The following is a 22,002-nucleotide window of genomic DNA, read 5'->3' as shown; positions in this document are numbered from 1 at the left end:
GGAAAGAGTAGTAGGAGATAGTTCTGCTGGAGATCCTGAAACAAAAGATTCAATTTTAAAACAGCTGTAAAAGTATTTCCATAAGTTCTGACCAAATAATAATAAACCTGATTGCATCTGGTTGTAATGGTCACAGATAATACAGATAATTTACATACCAAGGATTCAAAATATACAACTGCTTAATGGAAGTTTAATTTTGGAAGCTTCAATATATAAAAGATACAAAACAGTCCTGGCTTCAAGCTACCCTCTTCCAAAGGCGTCCAATGTTGCCAGTTCTTTGTGTACCTTTCCAGAAATATTCTTCAAACCACATAAGCAAATATATTGTGTTCTGTGCCTTCTGCTTTTTATGTACAAATGGTAACACAGTTCTGAATTTTGATTTTATATTACTTATTCTATCAGAGATGTTGATATGTTTCCCTTTTACTTATGTAACTATTTATCCATCCATCCATCCACTCATCTATTAGCTGCATAACATTACATTATGGAATATTATGACCCCATATTGATGGATATTCAGGTTATCTTCAATCTTTTGCTTTAAGAACCAAGATTCCAATAACTAATCTCGCACATTATGCATATTCTCAATTGTATCTGAAGGGTAGGCTCTAAAAGAGAAACTGCCAAATCAAAGGGCTGTCCATCTGTAATTTGATAAATTTTGCCAAAATTGTCATCTATAGAGGTTGTACCAGTTTACATTCCCAGCAACAACGTAAATAGGGGAGGCTCGTGTGCTATTGTTGATAAGTAAGAACAAGGTCTTAACAAGTATAGTTTTAATTTGTATTTCTCTTATAAATGACATTGAGCAGTTGTATACTTGTTTATATTTTATTTCCTTCCTGTGAATAGTCTGTTCTTTTCTTTTGCTCAATTTTCTATTGTGGTGTTGATCACTTTTCTCACTGATTTACAGAAGGCTCTTTATGTTTTAGTGATATTAGTCCTTTCATGGTATGGGATGCAAATATTTGGTCATCTGGCTTATGATTCTTCACCCCAATTTTGATTAAGCAGTATTAAAAAAACTTTTATGTGATATAATTTACCAATCATTTTGGGGCATGTCACATTTTGATAAAACAGTGGTGATACCAGAAATTCTTGGCTTACTCTTAACTTTAAGGAACTACTTCTAGTATTTGCCCAATAAGTATGATGCTGGCTGTGAGGATGAGAGAGAGAAAATTCTTTATTTAGGAATTCTGCATCAATAATCCTTCGCAATACTGGTCTGCAGATTTATGTTCCAAGCACAAATGTTACGCTGTCTCATAAAGACAAGCTAGAAGATTTAAGTCTTTTCTATGCTCTGTAACAGTTTATTTAAACTACTTAGCATTGGAATACCATATTCTTTAATATTTCAGTGGAATTCCCATGTGAAATTCTTTGCAGTTAAAAATTTTCTAGGGTTTATTCTAAGACACTTCTCTATTTCTTCTATGAAGGCTGACTGTTCAGACAGCTCTATTTCCTGGAGTCAGTTTCAGTAAATTATATTTATTAGAAAAGTATTCATTTCTTCCAGTTTTAGGTAAACTTGCTAAATCTAATCAAGAAAATAAGGGAGGAGGGGGCACAAACACATAAAATGAGAAAAAGAAGGAAGAACCACAGACACAAGAAGAACAGTGACTGAGATTACTTCACTCAATTTCACGCAACTAAATTTTAAAACGTATTTGTTGTAAACTGTTGTTAAATAATCATATTATAATTGTAGGATACATTTTGTTTTCTTATCATTATTCTCTACATATTTTGAAAATGTTACCCAAAAAAGCATGACTTACAGCCCCCAAGCTTTAAAAATATAGCAATGGCATAGATGTAGAATGAGGTCAGATGCCCCCGGTGGACCTCTCCCCTCTCCACACTATAACCATGACCTAAAATACCAGGCAACACAGGTGAAACAGCAATTCCCACATAAACAGATGAATCAAAAATAAAGAACAGGTGATAATGATTTTTGAGAAGACAGAACAGCCTTCCATAACAAAGTTCTTATGTTCTTTTTTTATTCTTCAGTTTGAAAAATCTGTTGGCAAGTCACAACAGGTACAGCTATGAAAGGTCAAAATATATTTAGAACAATGAACTAAAACTCACTGCTGTTTCCTGAAGTTGAGATAAAATAAACAAAGCCACTATTAGAAATGGAGGAAAGTGCCCAATTTTTCGTATCTTTTAACTGTTTACTCCCTCTATTAAATACTTATAAGAAGTGACTAGTAGAGTCACAGTTCATTAATTTAGACTAAGAGGAGTCCAGTCAGATGTGATAGAAGTTAGAACTATATATTATGAAAAGTTGATTAAAATCATATATAAAATTTTTAGAAGTTAAATTAAGCTAAAAATTTATTAGCTAACAAAAGTTTTTAGAAACTTTTTTCTTAAACAGAGCCAGGTTAAATGATGATTAACTTATTAGTTATTCGTATATACATGCTTCTACTGAAGTCTGGAACTTCCAGTTATGAGAAGTAATGATCTCACTATTTAAAGCTAGTTTCTATTACTTGCAGCTAAAACATCTAGAGAAATCCTTGTGCACATAACCTTGCATACAAGTTCGCAGATATTTGTAGGATACATTTTTTCAACAAGGAAATGTTAGATCAAAAGGAATGCGAAGTTAAACTTTTATAAGTACCAAAGTACCCTCCCCAAATGTTTAGACCCACCAACAATTTATGAGTGTTTCTTCATGCCATGTCACTACCTTCTGACATGTAACAATTTGAAAGGTTTAAATGTGGCAACTCTGATATTTAAAAATTTTTACTTATTTTTATTTTTTTATAAACAGTGCACTCATGTTCTTTATGTCCCTTTTCTATTAACTACTGTCTTTTCCCTCTTTATTTGTAAGTTTTAAATTTAGAAATCAGTTATTAGGCTTGTCATACATTTACAAACATTTCCCCAAGTTTTTTGGTTTGTTTTGGTAGGTCTTTCAAGGTAAAAAAAAATTTTTATAACATTATTTTTTAGAGTTTTAGGTTCACAGCAAAATTGAGCATAATTTACAAGAGTTCCCATATACCCATGTACACATACATGCATAACCTCGCCTGCCATCAGAGTCGTGTGCCACAACGTACATCTACTGTAACTGAGGAACCTACACAGACATCATTATCACTCGAAGCCCAAAATTTACATTAGGGTTCATCCTTGGTTCTGTACTTTCTACAAATTTTGACAAATGTATAATGACATGTATTCACTATTGTAGTTTCATACCAAATAGTTACACTTCCCTAAAAATCTTCTGTGCTTACCTGTTCATCCCTCCCTGCCCTCTAGCCCCTAGCAATCACTGATCTTTTTACTGTCTCTATAGTTGTTTTGCCTTTTCTGGAACATCACATAGCTGGAATCATAAAGTATGCAGCCTTCTCAGATTGGATTCTTTGACTTGTAATATGCATTTAATGTTCCATGTATTTCCATGCCTTTATTTAGCAGTTTTCATTTTAGCACAGAATAACATTCCATTGTCTGGATATGCCACAGTTTATTTATTCATTCACTTACTGAAGGACATCTTGGTTGCTTCCAAATTTTGGCAATTATGAATAAAGCCACTAAAAACATCCATGTGCAAGTTTCTGTGTGTACATATATTTTCAACTATTTTAGGTGAATACTAAGGAGCATGACTGCTGATCACATGGTAAGAGTATGTTTAGTTTTGTAAGAGTCTGCCAATCTGTCTTCCAAAGTGGCTGTACCATTCATTCATTTTGCATTCCCATCAGCAATGATCTTGTTGCTCCACATCCTTGCCAGAATTCAGATTTTGATCATTCTAACAGGTGTGTAGTGGTAACATTTTAAATTTTATATATTCAAATTTATCAACCTTTTCTTCTATGGTTTTATATGTTGCATAGTTCTTGCTCAGATTATTTAAAAAATTCTTCAATGCCATGTCCTAGAAATTAGAGTCTCATTTTTTAATTTAAGCGTTTTCTCTAAATGGAATTCATTTTGGTATGAGATAAGTTACATGTTTAGTATCTATTTTATAACTTTTTGAGAAATATTAAAATTACTTTGAATTTCTTGAGCAAAATTAACGGCAAAGAAATGTATATTTTACTTTCATAAGTTTCAGTGTGTTAACTAACCATAAGTTACTATCATTCAAATAAGAAAATAAAAATAGACTTATTCTTTCAAAAGGCATATATGGAAGGACAGGAAAGTTAAAGGCCTTAAAATCATTTAGTTTTATCTTCTTTGCATTCATATTACAGAAATAATCCCGAAGAACTAAAATTATCTACGATTTTGTTTTTATACCAAAAAAGGCTTAAACATATGCTTTAAAAGAATCTCATTTACTGAATACACAGACCAATCGCATTCACAAACCCTTCAAAAAACAGAATCATGATGGATTATTCCTTCAACCATATCCCTACCTAATCACCAAACAAGTCTTACCTCAGCAATACATTGCAAAAGCAGGCATTTCTCCCCATGTCATCTGAAACGAGCCAGAGGAAGTCTAGTGCAGTGGTTAAGAACAGAAATTCTAGAACCTGAGATCCTAGGTGCAAATTCCTCTGTCACTTTCTACCTATCTTTCTATGATGTTCACTGCAGTACTGTTTTTTACGAATTACATATAATGTTTAAAGTTTCTTCCACTTGTTGCATAATTCAAAATGTTGCATTATAATTTTAACCTGTAAAATACTGTTTAACTTTTATTTGACATAGAATGGTAAAAATGTGAGATTAAGCAAAAATAAAAGAAATAGGTACTATGTCAATTCCACTTTAAAAATACATACTTCCTTCATGTTTCTTTATTATGTTCTATGTATTTCCAAATTTTCTACAAGCATGAATTATGTTCATAATGAGAATACAGTTGCTCTTCTTGTGTTTTTATTAGCAGCTTCTATAGGGTTCCCCTTATGGCTAGAATATAGAAGACTGTTGGAAAAAACCTTGCTCCTACAATAAGAAAATATCAGAAACACTAAAAAAAATTATATATTTTTTAATATAAGATCCACTTAAGTCTGAGTGAAGTAATTTAGAGAAGGTTGAGCTCATCTTCCTATTAAGTAGACAGTGGTAACCATTTTCATTGCTGGGAGTATCTGCCAAGTTAGGACACAGACACATATAGGATTGTACTTGCCAAAGGAGAAACCAGCTGAAATTTTAATGGCCACACGCTGGCAACTGGAATCTGAGAAGCCCAACCACCGATACAGTCTTCTTCATTAGCCAGTTCTAACCCTCATGTGTTTAGCTGAGTAGTACATGGTAGCACAGGAAGTTTCAGGCAAAGGCTGCAAAGCAGTGAGAGATCCTACAGTCTCACCATACTCATATCTGAAAGACCTGCTGAGGTAGGGGACTGCCCCTCCTTCAAACCTGAGGTGATTTGATGTTAAGAATTACACCATCACCTGTTCAACTCAACTCCTAATATATGGAAGAGATTAGATCCCCAACTTAGCAACCAGAGAAAGAAAAGGGTGAGTCTTTCATAAGGAAAATACTATCTATATTACACTCTAGTATTATTTTATATACAATATCCAGCATCCAACTAAAAAAACATGAGACATGCAAAGAAGTAGGAAAAACTGACCCATAATCAAGACTTTAAAGTTAACACAAGCAAAACTACATATAAACCAGACACTGGACTTATCAGATAAAGAGTTTAAAATCGAAGTTATGAAACTGAAAAACAAATTATCTGAAATGAAGTCACTGAACTGGCTTAGAGAAGACCAAAAGTTAGACACACATATACCTTATCACTTGATTTTCAACAAAGAAACCAAGGTAAATCAATGAAGAAAGAAAAGTATCTTCAACTTATGGTGCTAAAACAACTGGACAAATTTCTACAGGAAAAGAAGAGCAGAAATGGAAAAAAAGGTAGGTAAATACAAAACATTACTTTTCAATTCTTTAAAATAATTTTTTTAAAAACCTCAAAGTCTAAAGTAAAAAATAACATTTGGGGGTTTATACATATTTATAAATAAAATATATGAAAACAGTAGCACAAACAGAGGTAGGTGAATGGAATTATAGTGTTGTAAAGTTCCTATATTTCACGTGAAGTTGTAAAATATTACAATTTAAGTAACATTCTAAGTAGAAGGTGATGATAGGGGATATGCACTGTAATCACGAGAACACTCACTGAGAAAATAATACTAAGTGATACTGCTCTAAATTCAAGAGAGTAAACAGAGTGGATTCAAATATAAATATATTTGATTAATCTAAAGAAGTCAGAAAATCAGGAACAGAGGAACAAAAACCAGATAGCACAGACAAAAAAGAAACAGAAAAATGGTAACCCAAACCCAATGATTATTAAGAACTACATTAATTATAAAGGAACTAAATACTCCAATTAAAAGACAATGATTGTTGGGCTTCCCTGGTGGTGCAGTGGTTGAGAATCTGCCTGCCAATGCAGGGGATATGGGTTTGAGCCCTGGTCTGGGAAGATCCCACATGCCGCGGAGCAACTGGGCCCGTGAGCCACAACTACTGAGCATGCGCGTCTGGAGCCTGTGCTCCACAACAAGAGAGGCCGCGACAGTGAGAGGCCACGCACCGTGATGAAGAGTGGGCCCCGCTTACCACAACTAGAGAAAGCCCTCGCACAGAAACGAAGACCCAATACAGCCAAAAATAAATAAATTTATTTAAAATAAAAGAAAAGACAATGATTGTTAGATTAAGTAAGACATAGAAAGGTATCCACAAGAGATACGTTTTAAATATAAAGATGCAGGTAGACCAAAAGTAAAAGGATGGTAAAAGTAAATATACCATGCCACCTGTGAAATAAGAATATATGGTGATGTTTATATGAGACACATTTTATAACAAGGGTCACTTCATCAGAAGGACAATTTAAATGTGCACCACTTAATAACAGAGATTCAAAATACATGAAGCAGGGGCTTCCCTGGAGGCGCAGTGGTTTAGAGTCCACCTGCCGATGCAGGGCACACGGGTTCGTGCCCCGGTCCAGGAAGATCCCACATGCCGCGGAGCGGCTGGGCCTGTGAGCCACGGCTGCTGAGCCTACGCGTCCGAAGCCTGTGCTCCGCAATGGGAGAGGCCACAGCAGTGAGAGGCCCGCGTACCACAAAAAAAAAAATAAATAAATAAAATAAAATACATGAAGCAAAAACTGACAGGACTAAAAGGAAAAACAGACAAATCCAAAGTCACAGTTAAGAGGTTTTAACACTCCTCTCTGTGAGTGGTATAACAAATAGAAAGAAATCAGACAGAGTCAAGATTTAAACAATACCATCAATGATCCTAAGTGACACTTAGGGTAACACTACAATTGAACAACATTTTTTAAAGTATAAATGGAACTCTCATCAAGATAAATAAGCCATGTTGTGGCATAAAATAATTTTTAGTAAACTTCAAAGGACTGAAATCATACATAGTGTATTTGAATCATAATGGAATTAAGTGAGAAATCAATGAACTATCTAGAAAACCCCCATACTTCTAAAAGACCAAACTTCTAAATAATCATGGGTCAAAGAAGAAATCGCAAGAAGAATTCGAAAAAACTTTAATGACAATAATAATTAAATAACAATGAAACGGGGGGCGCCTTCAAGATGGGGGAGGAGTAAAACACGGGAGATCACCTTCCTCCCCACAAATACATCAAAACTACATCTACATGTGGAGCAGCTCCTGCAGAGCACCTACTGAACGCTGGCAGAAGACCTCAGACCTCCCAAAAGGCAAGAAACTCCCCACGTACCTGGGTAGGGCAAAAGAAAACAGAAAAAACAGAGACAAAAGAATAGGGACAGGACCTGCACCTCTGGAAGGGAGCTGTGGAGGAGGAAAGGTTTCCACACACTAGGAGCCCCTTCGCGGGCGGAGATGGAGGGCGGCAGGGGGGGAGCTTCGGAGCCGCGGAGGAGAGCACAGCAACGGGGGTGCGGAGGGCAGAGCGGAGAGGTTCCCGCACAGAGGATCGGCGCCGACCGGCGCTCACCAGCCTGACAGGCTTCTCTGTTCAGCTGCCGGGGCAGGTGAGTGCTGGGAGCTGAGGTTCGGGTTTCGGAGGTCAGATCCCAGGGAGAGGACTGGGGTTGGCTGCGTGAACACAGCTTGAAGGGGGCTAGCGCACCACAGCTAGCCGGGAGGGAGTCTGGGAGAAAGTCTGGACCTGCCTAAGAGGCAAGAGACCATTATTGTTTCAGGGTGCACGAGGAGAGGGGATTCAGAGAAACACCTAAACGAGCTCCAGAGATGGGTCCAAGGCGCAGCTATCAGCGTGGACCCCAGAGACGGGGATGAGACACTAACACACATGGTCACCTTATCTTTGATAAAGGAGGTAAGAATATAAGATAAACCCATGCACATATGGTCACTTTATCTTTGATAAAGGAGGTTAGAATATACAATGGAGAAAAGCCATGCTCTTCAATAAGTGGTGCTGGGAAAACTGGACAGCTACATGGAAAAGAATGAAATTAGGACACTCCCTAACACCATACACAAAAATGAACTCAAAATGGATTCAAGACCTAAATGTAAGACTGGACACTATAAAACTCTTAGAGGACAACATAGGCAGGACACTCTATGACGTAAATCAAAGCAAGGTCCTTTCTGACCCACCTCCTAGAGAAATGGAAATAAAAACAAAAATAAACAAATGGGACCTAATGAAATTTAAAAGGTTTTGCACAGCAAAGGAAACCATAAACAAGATGAAAAGACAACCCTCAGGATGGGAGAAAATATTTGCAAACGAAGCAACTGACAAAGGATTAATCTCCAAAATATATAGGCAGCACATGCAGCTCAATATCAAAAAAAAACAAACAACCCAATCCAAAAATGGGCAGAAGACCTAAACAGAAATTTCTCCAAAGAAGATATACAGATTGCCAACAAACACATGAAAGGATTCTCAACATCACTTAATATTAGAGAAATGCAAATCAAAACTACAATGAGTTATCATCTCAGAATGGCTATCATCAAAGAAATCTACAAACAATAAATGCTGGAGAGGGTGTGGAGAAAAGGGGAACGTAAACTGATACACTACGGAGAACAGTACGGAGGTTCCTCAAAAAACTCAAAATAGGACTACCAGACGACAGAGCAATCCCCTTACTGGGCATATACCCTGAGAAAACCATAACTCAAAAAGAGTCATGTACCACAATGTTCACTGCAGCTTTATTTACAATAGCCAACACATGGAACCAACCAAAGTGTCCATCTTAGTGTCAACCTAAGATGAATGGATAAAGAATATGTGGCACATATATACAATGGAATATTACTCAGCCATATAAAAAGAAATGAAATTGAGCTATTTGTACCGAGGTGGATGGATCATACAGAGTGGAGTAAGTCAAAGAGAAAAACAAATACCGTATGCTAACACATATATATTAAATCTTAAAAAAAAAAAAAAAAAGGTTCTGAAGACCCTTGGGGCTAGATAGGAATAAAGATGCAGACATACAGAATGCACTTCAGGACATGGGGAGGGGGAAGAGTAGGCTGGGAGGAAATGAGAGAGTGGCATGGACATATATACACTACCAAATGTAAAACAGATAGCTATTGGAAAGCAGCCGCATAGCACAGGGAGATCAGCTCATTGCTCTTTTCCCACCAAGAGGGGTGGGATAGGGAGGGTGAGAGGGAGACGCAAGAGAGAGGCCATATACGGATAGATGTATATGGATAGCTCATTCACTTTGTTATACAGCAGAAACTAATTATGAAGCAATTATACTCCAATAAAGATGTTGAATAATAATGAAAAATAACTTATTAAAACTTCTGGTATGAAGCTAAAGTACGGCTTAGAGGGAAACTTAATTTTAAATGCTTACATTAGAAAAGAATTAATGACCAGTCACTCCCATCAGAAAACTTGCACAATCCTCTTAGATAGCCTCATCCACCAGAGGGCAGACAGCAGAAGCAAGAAGAACTACAATCCCGCAGCCTGTGGAACAAAAACCACATTCACAGAAAGGGAGACAAGATGAAAAGGCAGAGAGCTATATACCAGATGTAGGAACAAGATAAAACCCCAGATAAACAACTAAATGACGTGGAGATAAGCCAGCTTCAAGAAAAAGAATTTAGAATAATGATAGTGAAGATGATCCAGGACCTCGGAAAAAGAATGGAGGCAAAGATCGAGAAGGTGCAAGAAATGTTTAATAAAGACCTAGAAGAATTAAAGAACAAACAAACAGAGATGAACAATACAATAACTGAAATGACAAACACCCTACGAGGAATCAAGAGCAGAATAACTGAGGCAGAAGAACGGATAAGTGACCAGGAAGACAGAACGGTGGAATTCACTGCTCCAGAACAGAATAAAGAAAAAAGAATGAAAAGAAATGAAGACAGCCTAAGAGATCTCTGGGACAACATTAAACACAACAACATTCCCATTATAGGGGTCCCAGAAGGACAAAAGAGAGAGAAAGGACCCGAACAAATATATGAAGAGATTATAGTCTAAAACTTCCCTAACACGGGAGGGGAAATAGCCACGCAAGTCCAGGAAGCACAGACAAGTCCCATACAGGATAAACCCAAGGAGAAACACACCGACACACTCAGTAATCAAACTGGCAAAAATTAAATACAAAGAAAAATTATTGAAAGCAGCAAGGGAAAAACGACAAATAACATATAAAGGAGCTCTCATAAGGTTAACAGCTGATTTCTCAGCAGAAACTCTACAAGCCAGAAGGGAGTGGCATGACATATTTAAAGTGATGAAAGGGAAGAACCCACAACCAAGATTGCTCTACCCGGCAAGGATCTCATTCAGATTTGATGGAGAAATCAAAAGCTTTACAGACAAGCAAAAGCTAAAAGAATTCAGCACCAACAAACCAGCTCTACAACAAATGTTTAGGAACTTCTCTAAGTGGGAAACACAAAGAAGAAAAGGACCTACAAAAACAAACCCAAAACAATTAAGAAAATGGTCATAGGAACATACATATAATTACCTTAAACGTGAATGGATTAAATGCTCCAATCAAAAGGCACAGGCTCGCTGAATGAATACAAAAACAAGACCCACACATATGCTGTCTCTACAAGAGACGCACTTCAGACCTAGGGACACATACAGACTGAAAGTGAGGGGATGGAAAAAGATATTCCATGTAAATGGAAATCAAAAGAAAGCTGAAGTAGCAATACTCACATCAGATAAAACAGACCTTAAAATAAAGAATGTTACAGGAGACAAGGAAGGACACGACATAACGATCAAGGGATCAATCTAAGAAGAAGATATAACAATTATAAATATATATGCAGCCAACATAGGAGCACCTCAATACATAACGCAAATGCTAACAGCTCTAAAAGAGGAAATTGACAGTAACACAATAATAGTGGGGGACTTTAACACCTCACTTACACCAATGGACAGATCATCCAGACAGTTAATAAGGAAACACAAGCTTTAAATGACACAACAGACCAGATAGATTTAATTGATATTTATAGGACATTCCATCCAAAAACTGCAGATTACACTTTCTTCTCAAGTGCAAATGGAACATTCTCCATGATGGATCACATTTTAGGTCACAAATGAAGCCTCAGTAAATTTAAGAAATGGAAATCATATCAAGCATCTTTTCTGACCACAACACTATGAGATTAGAAATCAATTACAGGGAAAAAAAGTTTAAAAAAAACACAAGCACACAGAGGTTAAACAATACACTACTAAATAACCAAGAGATCACTGAAGAAATCAAAGAGGAAATCAAAAAATACCTAGAGACAAATGACAATGAAAACACGACGATCCAAAACCTCCAGAATGCAGCAAAAGCAGTTCTAAGAGGGAAGTTACGGGAATATAATCCTACCTAAAGAAACAACAAACATCTCAAATAAACAATCTAACCTAACACCTAAAGGAACTAGAGAAAGAAGAACCACCAAAACCCAAAGTTAGTAGAAGGAAAGAAATCATAAAGATCAGAGTAGAAATAAATGAAATAGAGACAAAGAAAACAATGGCAAAGATCAATAAAACTAAAAGCTGGTTCTTTGAGAAGATAAACAAAATTGATAAACCATTAGCCAGACTCATCAAGAAAAAGAGGAAGAGGACTCAAATCAATAAAATTAGAAATGAAAAAGGAGAAGTTACAACAGACACCACAGAAATACAAAGCATCCTAAGAGACTACTACAAGCAACTCGGTGCCAATAAAGTGGACAACCTGGAAGAAATGGACAAATTCTGAGAAAGGTATAACCTTCCAAGACTGAACAAGGAAGAAACAGAAAATATGAACAGACCAATCACAAGTAATGAAATTAAAACTGTGATTAAAAATCTTCCAACAAACAAAAGTTCAGGACCAGATGGCTTCACAGGTGAATTCTAGCAAACATTTAGAGAAGAGCTAACACCAATCCTTCTCAAACTCTTCCAAAAGACTGCAGAGGAAGAAACACTCCCAAACTCATTCTATGAGCCCACTATCACCCTGATATCAAAACCAAACATACTACAGAAAAAGAAAACTACAGACCAATAAAATATCACTGATGAATATAGATGTAGAAATCCACAACCAAAAACTAGCAAACAGAATCCAACAACACATTAAAAAGATCATACACCATGATCAAGTGGGATTTATCCCAGGAATGCAAGGATTCTTCAATATACACAAATCAATCAATGTGATCCACCATATTAACAAATTGAAGAATAAAAACCATATGATCCTCTCAATAGATGCAGAAAAAGCTTTTGACAAAATTCAACACCCATTTACGATATAAACTCTCCAGAAAGTGGGCATAGAAGGAACCTACCTCAACATAATAAAGGCCATATATGACAAACCCACAGCAAATATCATTCTCAATGGTGAAAAACTGAAAGCATTTCCTCTAAGATCAGGACCACAACACGGATGTGCACTCTCGCCACTACTATTCAACATAGTTTTGGAAGTCCTAGTCACGGCAATCAGAGAAGAAAAAGGAATACAAATTGGAAAAGAAGTAATACTGTCACTGTTTGCAGATGACATGATACTACACATAGAGAATCCTAAAGATGCCACCAGAATGATACTAGAGCTAATCAATGAATTTGGTAAAGTTGCAGGATACAAAATTAATGCACAGAAATTTCTTGCATTCCTATACACTACTGATGAAAAATCTGAAAGAGAAATTAAGGAAACACTCCCATTTACCACTGCAACAAAAAGAATAAAATACCTAGGAATAAACCTACCTAGGGAGACAAAAGACCTGTATGCAGAAAACTATAAGACACTGATGAAAGAAATTAAAGATGATACAAACAGATGGAGAGATATAGCATGTTCTTAGACTGGAAGAATCAATATTGTGAAAATGACTATACTACCCAAAGTAATCTGCAGATTCAATGCAATCCCTATCAAATTACCAATGGAATTCTTCTAGAACTAGAACAAAAAATCTTAAAATTTGTATGGAGACACAGAAGACCCCGAATAACCAAAGCAGTCTTGAGGGAAAAAACGGAGCTGGAGGAATCAGACTCCCTGACCTCAGACTATACTACAGAACTACAGTAATCAAGACAATATGGTACTGGCACAAAAACAGAAATATAGATCAATGGAACAGGATAGAAAGCCCAGCGATAAACCCACACACCTATGGTCAACTAATCTATGACAAAGGAGGTAAGGATATACAATGGAGAAAAGACAGTGTCTTCAATAAATGGTGCTGGGGACACTGGACAGCTAGTTTCATGTACATGTAAAAGAACGAAATTCAAACACTAACACCATACACAAAAATAAACTCAAAATGGATTCGAGACCTAAATATAATACCGGACACTATAAAACTCTTAGAGGAAAACATAGGAAGAACACTCTTTGACATAAATCACAGCAAGATCTTTTTAGATCCATCTCCTAGAGTAATGGAATTAAAAACAAAAATAAACAAATGTGACCTAATGAAACTTAAATGCTTTTGCACAGCAAAGGAAACTACAAACAAGACAAAAAGAAAACCCTCAGAATGGGAGAAAATATTTGCAAATGAATCAACAAACAAAGATTGATCTCCAAAATACGTAAACAGCTCATGCAGTTCAATATTAAAGAAACAAACAACCCGTCCAAAAATGGGCAGAAGACCTAAGTAGACATTTCTCTGAAGAAGACATACAGATGGAGAAGAAGCACATGAAAAGCTGCTCAACATCACTAATTATTAGAGAAATGCAAATCAAAAGTACAATGAGGTTTCACCTCACACCAGTTAGAATGGGCATCACCAGAAAATCTCCAAACAACAAAAGCTGGAGAGGGTGTGGAGAAAAGGGAACACTCTTGCACTGTGGGTGGGAATGTAAATGGATACAGCCACTATGGAGAACAGTATGGAGGTTCTTTAAAAAAACTAAAAACTTACCATATGACCCAGCAATCCCACTACTGGGCACATACCCAGAGAAAACCATAATTCAAAAAGACACATGCACCCCAATGTTCACTGCATTATTTACAATAGCCAGGACACGGAAGCAACCTAAATGCCCATCGACAGACAAATGGATAAAGCAGATGTGGTACATATATACAATGGAATATTACTCAGCCATAAAAAGGAACGAAATTGGGTCATTTGTAGAGACGTGGATGGATCTAGAGACTGTCATATACAGTGAAGTCAGTCAGAAAGAGAAAAACAAATCTCGTATATTAAGGCATATATGTAGAACCTAGAAAAATGGTACAGATAAACCGGTTTGCAGGGCAGAAATTGAGACACAGATGTAGAGAAGAAACGTATGGACACCAAGGGGTGAAAGTGGCCGGGGGGCGGGAGGGGGTGATGAATTGGGAGGTTGGGATTGACATATATACACTAGTATGTATAAAATGGATAACTCATAAGACACTGCTGTGTAAAAAAATAAACAAAATTAAATAAATAATGTATATAGAGGCTCAGACAAGAAAAAAAGAATCAATGGAAAACAATACAAAAGAATCAATGACCTAAATTTAACCTACAAGGGTCTAAAACGACCAAATGAAATGGGAAGTAAGTAGAAGAAAATAATGAAGAATAGAAATAAAATCAAGCAGTAAAAAGGCAAACACAAGAGAAAAGTTTAAGAAGCCAAAAACTGGTTCTTTAAAAATATTAACTGATAAAGCCCCTGCAAGACTTATCAAGAATAAAAGAGAAAGGTCAAACTATCAACATTTTAAGTAAAAAATGGGTCATCAAGATTTACTTGATATTGCAGACAACAAGAGGATAACAGAATATTAGAAATAACTTTATAGCAATAAAATCTACCATTCAGATGAAATGAACAAAATATCTTATAAGACACGAGTTAGCACACCAACACAAAAAACTGAAAATCTAAATAACTCTCAATTTAAAAAACCCTTCGCTATAAATGATGGCTTCTCTGGCAGAAGCTATCAAGTGTTTAAGGAAGAATTAATTCCAATCCTATGCAGTCTTTCAGAAAATATTAGAAAACCTCATCCAATATATTTTGATCCCAGCATAATTATGATATTGAAACTACAGAAAAACATTACAAGAAAACTAAAGACCAAAATCTCTCATAAACATAAATGTGAAAATCCTTTTAAGAACATTAGCAAATCAAATCCATAAATATTTTAAAAGTATAATTTATCATAACCAAATAAGGTCAAAATTCGTTTGTTATTAGAAAAATCACTTAGTGGAATTCACTCAAGAAGAGTAAAACTGTATTATCCTCTCAATAGATGCAGAAAAAGTATGGGCAAAATTCCACAGCCACTCATTACAAACACTCAGAACACTAGGAACAGAATGGAAAATCCTCAATCTGATAACGATAATCTATTAAAAATCTATAATTAACATCTTACTTACTGGGGGAATTATTAAATGTATTCCCCCTATGATCAAGAATAATGCAAAAATATCCATTCTTAGTATTTCTATTCAACAGTTTACTGTAGGTCTTAGCCAGAACAGAAAAAGAAGAAAGCATAAAGATTAGAAAGCAAGAAGTAAAACTGTCTTTATTTAAGAGATGGCAAGGTAGTATATATAGAAAATCTTAGGAATCTACAGAATAATAGATACAAAAAGTGATTTTAGCAAAGTCCAGGAGAAAAGATCAACATACAAAAATCAAATTTTATTCTATATCCTAGGAAAAAACAATTAAAAATAAAATTGAAAAATAAACATTTACAATAGCACGAAAAGGTTAAAACAGTGAAGAATGCATCTAATGACAGAAATGCTATATATCTATGCTAAAAACTGTAAAACACTGCACAGACGGCATAGCCAATAAGACCACTACCTTAAAGTTCTCAAACCTGACCCTCCGTTCTTGACAAATAACCTTATTTTCCTATTTTATTTAGAAGATCGTAGTCATGAAGATGAAACTGCTTCTGCTTCTGGATCTCAGTCCCTCAATTTACCTCTAATTTTCATGCAATCAAGTTTCTTCCTTTTTCTTAATGGTTAATTCATCCTTTTATATTTTCTTTAAATATACTCACATAGTATTTACTGTAAGTTAGGAACATTTAACTTCTTTACAAAAATTAACTATTAACAACCCTATGGGTTTGGTACTATAACTATTCCTAATTTACAGATAAGGAAACTGTGTGCCTCGGTCATCTAGCTAGTATATAGTAGAGGGACAATTCAAACTCAGGTAGTCTAGTTCAGACTCCGACCATACTATCCTGCCGCTATGCATTTGGTTAGAGAAGCTGCCTCCTAAGTGGGGTATGTGAACCTTGTCTAGGGGTATACAAAATGACTGGCTTGCAAGAAAAAAAAATTAGAACTAAATCAAACTTATATTTCTTGTGATGTTCAGCCTGATCCTTAATGTCCACAAACTTTAAAGAATAGAAGGCTTGACCGGAGAAATTTTTAAAAAAAGAAAAAGCAAAGCGAAAAATAACAGGTACTTGTTCATACAGTTCTGTATTCTGCATTATTTGTCCTATGGTTACTTTTTTGTTTGTTTATATTTATTCTTATTTATTTATTTATTTCGGGGGGGGGGGAGGGTCACACAGCTAGATCTTAGTTCCCCGACCAGGGGTTGAACCCATGCCTCCTGCAGTAGAAGCGGAGTCCTAACTACTGGACCACCAGAGAATTCTCCTCTGGTTACCCTTTTAAAAAATATTAACTCCTTCTATTCCAGCAGAGCTTGAAAGATCAATTTAATTATGTCCTTCCCTCAGGGAAGGTATGGACCAGAGTTTAAAAACAGGTTAATTTTGTTCTAAATTGGGACCCTGCATCAGTCAGAAAATTCTTCCCATGGCACTGAGAGAACAACAGATAGCAGGTAGAAGACTGGTATTTAAACCAACTTTTAGCATCTCATGAATCAAATATTCACACTGTTACTGTCATTACACTAAATAATTTTAAATGTGTCATTTTGAAAAAGACAGTAACATTTCCCCCACTGAAACAGAATTAGAAATATTAGGTTACGTTCAAAGCTAGCCCCAAAACATTGAATTCATTTTAGTTGATTCAGCTTATTATCCACTTTTAGATTTTGACCATTATCATAACCAATGATTACATTCATCTTATTGCTCCTCCCATGTTTCAGCTATATTATAGAATAGGCATTTGTGCACTAACTGGAATCCTTATGGCCTTTTTGCCTGGCTTCTTTCACCTAATATAATGCTTTCAAGGTTCATCAATGTTGTAGCATGCATCAGTACTTCATTCCTTTATATGGTTGAATAATATTCCAACGTATGAATATAAATCATTTAACTTATCCATTAATTATTTGATAGTTTGGGTTGTTTCCAATTTTGGGCTACTATGAATAATGCTTACATGAACATTTGTTTACAAGTTTAATGTGGACATGTGTTCAATTTTCTTGGGTGAAACTGCTGGGTCTATTGTTATACTATATTTAACTTTGAGGAACAGAAAATCTTTCCAAGGTAACTGAACCATTTTACATTCCCATTAGCAACATATGAAGACTCCAACTTCTCCGATCTTCACTGAGACTTCCTCCTTTTTTGATTATAGCCGTTCTAGAGGGTGTGAAGTGATATGTCATTATGGTTTTGATTTGCATTTCCCTGATGATTAATGATGTCATTAGGGCATATTTTTATTGGCATTCACTTCTAAGTGTCACAGTAGCAACTGTCCATCAACATGACTGATTTAGGAATACAGTTCTTTGACACACATGCATTTCTTAGGAAGATATATTCGGAAATCCAAATGTCATCTGCCGTAAGATATTTGCATTAAGATGTATAATATGGGGAATTTCCTGGAGGCCCAGTGGTTAGGACTCTGCGCTTTCACTGCTGAGGGCAGGGAACTAAGATCCCACAAGCTGCACGGCCAAAAGAAAAATTTTTTTTAACAACATACGCTATTTCCAATGATCATCATCTACTTTTCTTGGTTATCTACTATTTTGAAAAAAGCTGTAAGTATGATTAGCTATAGCAGAAACTTCTTCACTTGGGAGTCTAAATAATGGAAGAATTTAAACGACAGGATTATTGTAAAAGCCAAGCACCCCAGCCCCCACGCCATGTAAAAAATAACTTAGATTATCATAACTGCAGAATGCTTTAGTATAAACTGTGTAGAAAAGCGGATGCTATAATTTGGGAGGTTGTGATATTAAGGTGTCCAATCCTTAAGATATAACCAGGGTGAAATAGATCAAAACATACAATTACAATGACATCACAGCTATTTCACCGGTAACCTGTTAGTTCTGATGGGCTATATACATTTTATTACATAACAACTGTTTTAAAGCTTTGATGTGTGCAATATCTATTACATGTCAATTTTTTCTTCACTGTGTTTGAAGCTGATAGCTAAATATTAGAAATTAATTGCATTAGGTCAAGTACAATATACAAGGTATTTTGTGTAAACAATCTACTATAATTCAGAACTCACTAGTAAGTTAAAAGAGCACTGAAAAGCTGATCCCCATCTCTTACTTCCAAGTTCCTCTGAAAGCCTGTTATTGGGCTAATTAATTAGAATCTTTCATCACAAAGACATTTATTCATAGAGTACCTAAAACTTTTAACAGAAGCACAGAATATCAATATTTTAAAAAGAAAAGTGAGTGTTCTCCCATTTTTATTTGTTTATCTAATAAGAGAAAATTCTAACAATTATTCTGCAGAGTAGCATACGTTAATCTTTCACTGACTCCTCTCTCTGATGATTCAAATATGATTATTAAATCAAGATGATTCTTTTTTTTGATATGTCCCAACTTCTCTAAATGTAAGGGTTATGAATAACTCTAGTGAGTTTCCAACAAGGCAAAAATGTGTATCTCATTACTGAGGAATTTTGAAAAATATTTTTACCTGTATCCATACTTTGGTTCAACTGTTGATCACTCGTTTCTCCATCTTCACTGATATATCCAGGAGGTGGCGTTTCTAAAAAAGTTTAGAACAAATCACGTACAGGTTCAATTTAATCTCATCGCCTTTTCTCCCAGCTACCAAAGATAACCAACAAATCACTCCAAATAACATAGGAATGTTATATAACATCTCTATAAAAAGCAATATTGGATACTGAGGGCTTAAGATTCAGGTTCTGATCCAAACCTTAGAGGTGAATCCTTAAAACTTACTTGTAATATAATTGAGCTCTCTGTGCATATTTTCTTAGCTATTATTTACATATCTGGCTCATTGTCATATGTGTATTTTCTGGGGCAAGAGCCAAAAATATAACTTCAAAGATGCCTCAGTTCTGATCGGTATGTTTCAAAGAATCTAGTACCCGTAATTATTATTATTTTTTAACCTAACGGCCATCATGGATGGGTATTTAAGAGATGATTAAAGGACACACAACACAGGCACACAGGATTTTGGATTACAAAATAATACAGGCTTACATCTTACATTAGGTTCTATAGGGCAAAATATGGTAATATAGTTCAGAAATGGTCTAGCTTGAATTCTACCGAAAAAGTGTATTGCTCCATGATTGCTAGCCAGTGAATCCTGAATGCTTGAGGCAGAAAATTAAATTCAAATACAGACCACTACACAAAACTGAGGCAAACTACTTCCTGAAAATACTTAAGAGTCTAATGTGTCATTTCCAATACCGTTTATGAACAAAATGTTTATATTCAGGAAGCATCCGAATATCTGGATAAACTTCATGTAAAATAAAAACATTTATACAATTTTACCAATTATAATTTCAAGGAGGAAAAAATAAGTTTAAATGATGTGGGTTAAAGGCTTCCTTCATAAACTTTTTACAATCTCTCTTCAATAAGCAAACTATAAATTTTAAGTATCAAACTTTTCTTTTTAAGTGTCAGTGTCCCAAAATTTTTAACGTAAGAATAAAATAAATTCCTTCATACACTCGAACAACAAAGAATACAAAAATAAGAATAATAAATACCATTACGTGCTATTTTAAAAGTTAAAGCAAATTAAAAAAAAGAGCTAAGCTTTGCCAGTTTAACCACTCATGTCTCAGAGGTCTAAAGAGGAAGAAATACTGAACTGATAAATATGTTATCTTTTTTCATTTTTCTCCATTATTAGTTATCTATAAAATTATAAACAACAAAGGTACTAGCGTTTTGGAGGAAATGTTAAAATTTCTTTCGCAATGGAATAAAAAGCGAATCCCAAGGTTTTGCTGTCAGCTGGAGCTGGGTAAAGCCCCACTGTCCAGAAAAGCAGACAGGTGTAATCCACTTGTGATTTTCTACTTTGTAAAATGCCCAAATCTAAACAAGTAAAGACGACAGGGAAAATAAGCCCAAACATCTCCACAAGTGAAAGCCACTAAACATTCTAACACCCTCCATGTAATTATTGGGTAGGTGTCTTACAAGAGTGTATGCTTACACCTCAGTTTCCTAAGTATTGTTGAATTATACTAATTCCCACATCAGAGACTTAAGTACTCCCTCACCCAAAACACTACCCACACGTAACCACTTCCAGTCAAATTCTTCTCCCTACAAAATGCCCTTTGTTCATCCTCCTTCCCCTCACCCTGGCCTCCACTCTCCACAACAACATCTTTGCCCTGTCCTCCTAACTTTTCAAAATGTTGGTTTCCCAGCTACCCAAAAAACAGCTTTAAATCCTCTTTTGGAATAGAACAGTAATAAAAGAAAAAAGCATTAAAATAATCAGAAAACACTTTCTAACCTTAAAATTAGCTATTTTAAAAAATCCGTCCTTTTCTTTATGTTTTCAAAATTATCTCCAATGAACAAGCATTATTTCCATGATGAGACAAAGCAATTTTTTACATGTAGTTGAAACTCCAAGTTCCTTACATATTTTCAGTTGTATAAAATAAACATAAGAGCGGAATAGATAAATATTACACAAGGAGAAAAAAGACACTAAAAAAATCCTATGCATAGCTAAACGCTCAGTCTTTTACCTTTAGTTTGTGCTAGGAAAAAAAACAAACAAACAAAAAAAGGAAACAGACAAAAAAGGAAGAAATTATTAGCTGTTGTCCTAACAAACAGTGAAAACTAAACGAGTAGTTCCCATATCATGGGATATTACTGGACATATAATATAATAGAGCAGAAGTTGAAAACCATGCAGTTCATTTATTTATCAGCATTACTGAGTCCCAGATGAAAAAGAACTAAAACAGAGGTTCTCTGATTTTCAGCACAACATACGTGTTGTTATGTCTGCAGAACTAAAAATTTTAAAAAGCCAAACCATAATTTATTAATACTTGAACGTTTATGAACAAAATTTGTATCTATCCCAAATTTTAGGAGATTCTGAGGCAACAATACCTGGGATATAATTACTCTGTGGCTCAATTCCT

At 35.3% G+C, this 22,002-nt stretch overlaps 1 protein-coding gene across 3 annotated transcripts in view; it reads right to left on the bottom strand.

Moving 5' to 3' along the window:
• SMAD2 (SMAD family member 2) overlaps positions 1-22,002 on the bottom strand; it is a 56,464-nt gene that overhangs the window by 8,595 nt on the left and 25,867 nt on the right. For 2 of the 3 annotated variants that reach the window (XM_007465603.1, XM_007465604.1), the window contains 3 exons: positions 21,971-22,002; positions 19,521-19,595; positions 9-35 (listed from right to left, as the gene is read on the bottom strand). In XM_007465603.1, coding sequence (XP_007465665.1) covers positions 9-35; positions 19,521-19,595; positions 21,971-22,002 — 134 coding nt within the window. Of the gene's footprint in view, positions 1-8; positions 36-10,863; positions 10,874-14,923; positions 14,964-19,519; positions 19,596-21,970 lie in introns of all 3 variants that reach the window. The other variant, XM_007465605.1, reaches the window with a different exon arrangement.

The sequence above is a fragment of the Lipotes vexillifer genome, unplaced genomic scaffold (genome assembly GCF_000442215.2).
Source record: "Lipotes vexillifer unplaced genomic scaffold, Lipotes_vexillifer_v1.1 scaffold36, whole genome shotgun sequence".
NCBI lineage: Eukaryota > Metazoa > Chordata > Mammalia > Artiodactyla > Lipotidae > Lipotes > Lipotes vexillifer.
Note: the sequence above shows the minus strand (reverse complement) of the source record. Positions and strands in the feature narration are given on the sequence as shown.